Consider the following 6,426-nt stretch of genomic DNA (forward strand, 5'->3'; position numbering starts at 1 on the left):
TATATATATATATATATAAAAATAATGCAACTTCAACTACTGTATATTCTACCAAATCCTATTTTTGAACAATCATAGATGAACTATGGTGGTTTATCCTTTTCAATGGAAATGTTACTGGCTTCATGCTCCCACTAAGCTCTTAATTTTGTCAGTATAACAATTAAGGGTTAAATGCTGCCTTCCCAAGTCCTCTGTTCAAATGAGAAAAAATGTGTGGTAATTGAAGGTAGATCTATTAAGCTCAGTCACTTGATTTTTTTTTTTAACAAGTTCTTGTAAGACAGTTGAAGTATGGGAATTTGGAAAAAAGGAGAATTATTTAGAATGAAGTCTAATCCTTTAATGCATGTAAACATGAATAGATAATATATTTATTATAGTAGGATAACTTGTTTTATAGTCTGGAAACCCATTTAAAATTGAAATAGTTATTTGTTTGGGCTTAAATCTGCATTATCAATAGTGTTAAGGCCTGACCTCCAATAGGTGATGTTCCTGTTAGAGATCCCTTCAGGCACCCTTTTAAACAACAGAGGCTTCTGCCCTCATAATTCTTACCCTTTACAGTATTGGAAAGAACCTGTTATTTTTCATGGGATTCCAGTCTTCTCTCCTGAGGTGAAATACTGACCCCCCCCCCCCCCTTCTTTTTAGTTCACTTCCCTGAGAAGGCTCATCTGCTTGGTTACACATTAGATTCATAACAGGCTTGTTTTCCATCTCTCTGCTAAAAGATGTGCATTAATAATAAGCATCTCTGCTTTCATTTTGGTTTCTTAAGGTTTGTCTTTGGGATGCTGAGCTGCGGGAGCTTCGAGCTGAATGCTATATGAAGGAAGGAGAACTGGGCAAAGCCATTAATGACTTAAAGGCTGCTACCAAACTGAGGAGTGACAACACTGAAGCCTTCTATAAAATCAGCACAATATACTATCATCTGGGGGACCATGAGCTGTCACTCAGGTAAGCCTTTACCGTTTGTTTAAATAGTAAAAAACTAAAACAGAAAGCACTTGGCAAACTGGGCCAGCCTCCATGCTATTGTAAAATGCAGCAGCATTAGTGGTCAATGTAGTGACTGAGTAGAAATGCTCATTAGCTTGTATTCTTCTGTTCTTATTCTCTTATCTGTGTTTGGCACAAGGCATGGAATCTGTGACTCAGTATAACGTACACACTAATAATTAGCCAAATACAGTGTGGCATCTGTTGCGGTGCTGTTGGTATAGAGTGCCAGCCTCTTAGAAAAACTCTGTCAAATGAGCCAAAATGGGCAAATATGAAATAACAAGAGTGGAGGAAGAGAGTAGCCAGTTGGCCAAGAATGTACTGATCCCAGTATGGGGGAAAGGGCTCCTACAAAAAAGCTGCAAAGGGCTCTCATAGATCATAGGATTATAGGACAATAGGGCTGGAGGGGTGAACCTCAAGAGGTCATCTAGTCCAACTTTCTGGTCAAGGCAGGGCCATCCTTGACTAAATTATCTCAAACATGTTTCTATGTAACCAGATCTTTAAACTTCCAAGGATGGAAAGGCCACAGTTTCTCTAAATAGCCTGTTCCAGTGCTTGTCCACCTTCATAGTCAAGAGGTTCCTCATAATTGCTAACCTAATTTCTCCTGCTGCAGATTGAGGCCATTCCTCCTAGTCCTTTCCCCTACAGCCATAGAGAAGAGCCTATCTCCATTCTCACTATAATTGCCTCTGAGGTATTTGAAGACACTTATCAATGTATTTGAAGGGAATGTTTCATGGGCAGTCTTTAGTTGAAAAACCCATGAACATACAGAAACAGGTGGAACCTGATGAGTGAGAATAAAGAAAATCCAGACAGTTTCAATTGGTTTGAAAAAAAAGTCTGGTATACATCTTCTTCCAAGGGAAGAATCTCCAAACTAGCTGAAGCCCTAGTTCAGAGTTCAGAAAGAGCATGATGCCTTTATATCAAGCAGCCTTGGCATAGCGTGAAAGTTAGGATCATACTAGAAAACAAGTTATCGTGGATACAGTTAGTTGTCTCAAACAGTCATCATAAATGCTGGGCAAAGCAATAGTATGTGCTGTAGAATAGCAGATCAGTTTCATAAGTGCAACTTTACTTTGAGTATAAATTTCTGGCAATGTAAAGTAATAAAAAAGCTGTAAATTCAGGAGGGTTTCCCTTTTTACATTTCACACATGGGTAATACTGTCTTGAGTGCAGGAGAGAGAATGCAGTGCAGCAAATCTATTGTTATTTAAATTGCTGTTAAAATTTGTGTTCTGTTTCCTATATGAAATCTTATACTGTTTCTTTTTCCTATGTGAAAAGTGAAGTCCGAGAATGCCTGAAACTTGACCAAGACCATAAACCATGTTTTTCTCACTATAAACAAGTCAAAAAACTTAATAAGCAGATCATATCAGCAGAAGAACTTATAAAAGAGGGAAGGTAAGTGCTAATCTAATACTGCTGTGTTATGATTCATTCTAAACAAATTAAAATCACAGATTTGGAGGCTGTCTTTTTATATCTATTTTGCATTATTTTTTGGCTAAAATATTGAGCTTGGCCACCAGATTTTATTTAAATAACTGCTAAATTGTGTACCCTCAGTAGCAGTCAGGCCTTCCTGGATGTTCCGTCTCACCCATATGCCTCCCTAGTCACTATGGTCTTGTTGACTTTTTATTTTGCTCCCATCATAAAACAGATAAGGTGAGGTCAGTGGTGTTTATGGCGTCTTATCTTTTGATTTAATAAAAATCAATTCTGTTAACTTTGTATAGGCTGATCTACTAGGAGTTTCTGCCACCCATCCCAGCTCTTGAGGTGATGATTTTTATTCTCTAAATTCTTCCTGCTTGCCTCATCTCAGTTTGGTATGTTTTATTGGCAAGTAAATAGCCACAGCTTTGCTAGAGGCTATGCAAAATAATAAATGAAAAGCCACCTTTGTTTTAACCAGATTTAAAATTAATTGTTGTAAGATTTTTTTTTTTTTAGTATAAAATCTAGATTACTTTTAATTCTCAAGTGTGCATTTCCTATTATTGATGGGGATGCATGTTTAAGAACACCATTTTAGTTGACAGTACTGCGAAAGTGACAAAGGAAATAAAGTTTCATTATCAGCAAAGTTGCTGATAAATAAAAAGGAAATCAATAAGCTTTTTGAGTAATTATCTGCTTACGGCATGGTCTCTATGGAAAGCTTGACGTGGTTATTCATCTCACTAGTAAATTGGAGTGTCAGTGATGTTAGTTTTAGTGTTTATCTCTTGTATAACACATTCTAATGAATCAGCATTTAAATGTGGAGATCACAGCATATTTGCAAATAAAAATTCTGCTGCCTATAAATAAAATATTATGGTTTATCATTATTCTTGAAGAAAGAGAGTAAGTACTTGAGCCTTGTAAACTGTTATACGTCTACTTTTAGAATCATCCTTCATCATGTTGCTGTCTTACATATAATATTGTGTGTGTGTGTGTGTGTGTGTGTGTGTGTGTGTGTGTGTGTGTGTGTAGTAACTTCTTCCTATGGGACAGAGGAGTGGGATTGTCATCCTTAATCCATCTCTACTGTGCCTAAGTACTACAGGAGCTGATGATCAAGTTGTGGACAACCTTTTTGGCAGGTGTGCCACAATTCATACTCAGTCCACTCCTTGAGTGCTGCTCTAATCCCTGCTGCCCGGAGGCATACCTGGTAGCCTGGACCATGGTGCCAGAATGGAGGTGGGGATCTTTAGCCTCTGGCCGGGTAGATTATGGGGTCAGGATGATGCCGCAGGACTAGGTTTCACAAAGAGCTGCTTTAACCCTTCCTTAGCACCGAAACAGTCTCAGTTGTATATGGCGAGTAAGAATCCAAAGCTCTGAATTTGTGGGTTTAGCTTGGCTCTTGGCTGTGACACCTGACACCTCTCCAGTGTCCTGCCCTTGCTTTGCTCCATGGAGTGCTCTCATCCCCATCTCCATCTTAGTGCCTCTCTTGAGTGCCTAGTGCTTATGCATCTCACTCTTATGCACTCACATCTCCCAAGTGACACTATGCCTGTGTCACTTGGGACATGCATTTTGCAGGTTGGCCACCACTCCTGGTATAGATGATTTAGTGTTTGTGCTGCAAAATGTAGGCACTGCTCACCAGTTTAGGGATGAATATTTTCATTTATCTATCAAAGTTTAATTTTAAATTTGTTTCACTGGAATTATCTGTGCCATGCTCCTTGTTCTGGAGTCTCTTTAGGCACAACAACATCCAAAGGAGTATTCTCCTGACACTATGGGAAGAGAAATGCTAGGAACATAGTTTAGCTAGACCACACTTGCTTAAAGTTGTAATTTGATGTATCTGATGGAGGTTTGCCATCAGACACTCTCTATTCCTTGACTGCAGCCTTGTTCCTGGGACCTGCCTTATACTTGTAGCAGGGCAGGGAAAGGGGTGGGCTGTCTCCCTGTTCTACCAGACATAAGGAGCTCCAGGCCCAATACCCATTTTCCTTAAAATCAAAGAAAAATAGGGCTAGAACAGACTTCAGAAGATCTAGTCCAACCTCCTGCTCAAAGCAACTATTCCAGCCAGTTGTCTGTCAAATCCGCACTTATGTCCAGTAATAATGATTTCACTACCTCTCTATCTGTTCCAGGTTAGGAATCGATGTTTCTCCTAACCTAGGAATACATTCTCCTAATGTGTTCCAGTTCTAGTGCATTAAAAAAATGCAATACATAAGGCACCCCAGCCTGCATTGGGTGTACGCCAAATAAATTGACTACATAAGGCACACCAGCCTGCATTGGGTGTACGCCAAATAAATTGTCCAAAACCTGGACCTATTTGAATTCTGAAAAAGTAGGAAAACTCCTCCCTGTGCTGAGTAGTGCCTCTGGTCAGGGGAAGGGCTTATAACAACAAATTGGTTGTACAGAAGTGGGCAGAACAAGCCAGCCAGACAAGTTTTCTCTTCCAGGCTTGAGCCCCCGTAGAGGTGGTAGGGAATATAACTCTTTAATTTCTCAAGAATTTTCTGTCTTTTTTCAGCCTAGACAAAGTCGCTGAGGCTACTTGATGGGGGATGCATTTTGAGAGGGACTTGTAACTCTCTGAACAAGATCCCTGATGACACTTCTTCAGCGTAGCAAATCTGTATCAGTACATACATTTCATGGCTGGGGAAAAACTGATACAAATCTGATACTACTGCTTTAGAATGTTTTGGGTTATTTTTTTTCTATTAAAACAGGTACGCGGATGCCATCAGTAAATATGAATCTGTAATGAAAACTGAGCCAAATGTCCCAGTTTATGCTACTCATGCCAAAGAAAGAATCTGCCACTGTTTCTCTAAGGTAATATATATTTTTACACACACACACACACACACACACACACACACACACACACACACACACACACACACACACACGTGTAATACATTTTTTTTTTTTTCTCTCGCCTAAGAAAATAGTTAAATACAACATACATCAACCTCCTTTTCTTTCCCTTTTCAGGATCAGCGGTCTGTTGAAGCCATAAAAGCTTGCACAGAACTTCTGCACCTGGAACCATCCAATGTGAATGCCCTAAAAGACAGAGCAGAAGCCTATTTATTAGAAGAAATGTATGAGGAAGGTAAAATTGGTATGAATGTGTGTGGGTTAAAGTGCTCTAAGCCCACTGGATACATGCAGGACTTGTGCATCAAGGTTATTTGAAACAGTGTTGCTACATCTCCTGACAATCTTGACAAGTGTTTTGACATTACAGTTTTGTGGCATCCAATCAGTGCTGACACATCTGTTTGGAGATGAATCTTTCTTGATTAGCACAGGCAGCTCACACCTGCTTTTTATCTGCAGCTGAATTGTCTTAAACTTGAGCTCAATTCAGTGTTGGATTAAGAAGATGGTGTCATTGGGTTGTAAAGATGGCGTTCCTTTCTGTGCTGGGCTGAACATTGTCACACCTTCTGTATCACATTGTGTATCGCTGTCTCACCCACACACATCCACTCACAGATAAATAACAAATCTATGTAACACTCGTTTTGGAAGTGTTGTGTGAATGCACAGCAGAATGCAGATGTGTGGGATAAACAACGTCTTCATCTTTAGCTTGCTTTCTCCACATGCATTTGGTTGATAGGTCTAATCTGGAACTGCTCTGGGTCTCCTGGAGCAGGCAGCCCCAGACTACAGCGTGCATATGTTTTGCTACATGTAGAGAGTTCTGGAGAATGGTGATATCAATAAGTTGTCATCTGTATGAAACTTCAGCTCCTAATGTAAAAATTGGAGGAAGAGGAGAAGAATGCAAACAATAATATGAATGCCAGGCTAAATCTTAGTCTTGTAGTCTAAAATAGTAAATGTTGGATGATGAATGTATTTGGGGCAGAATCTCTTCTCCCCCCCCCCCCCCCCCCC

General features: G+C 39.7%; 1 protein-coding gene across 1 annotated transcript in view; it reads left to right on the forward strand.

The window, feature by feature from the left end:
• DNAJC3 (DnaJ heat shock protein family (Hsp40) member C3) overlaps nucleotides 1-6,426 on the forward strand; it is a 79,103-nt gene that overhangs the window by 58,283 nt on the left and 14,394 nt on the right. Inside the window, exons 8-11 of the mRNA XM_025200338.1 lie at nucleotides 785-966; nucleotides 2,317-2,436; nucleotides 5,244-5,349; nucleotides 5,512-5,632. Of these exons, the coding sequence (XP_025056123.1) occupies nucleotides 785-966; nucleotides 2,317-2,436; nucleotides 5,244-5,349; nucleotides 5,512-5,632 (529 nt within the window). The remainder of the gene's footprint in view (nucleotides 1-784; nucleotides 967-2,316; nucleotides 2,437-5,243; nucleotides 5,350-5,511; nucleotides 5,633-6,426) is intronic.

This window comes from Alligator sinensis, unplaced genomic scaffold, assembly GCF_000455745.1.
Source record: "Alligator sinensis unplaced genomic scaffold, ASM45574v1 scaffold740_1, whole genome shotgun sequence".
Lineage (NCBI taxonomy): Eukaryota > Metazoa > Chordata > Crocodylia > Alligatoridae > Alligator > Alligator sinensis.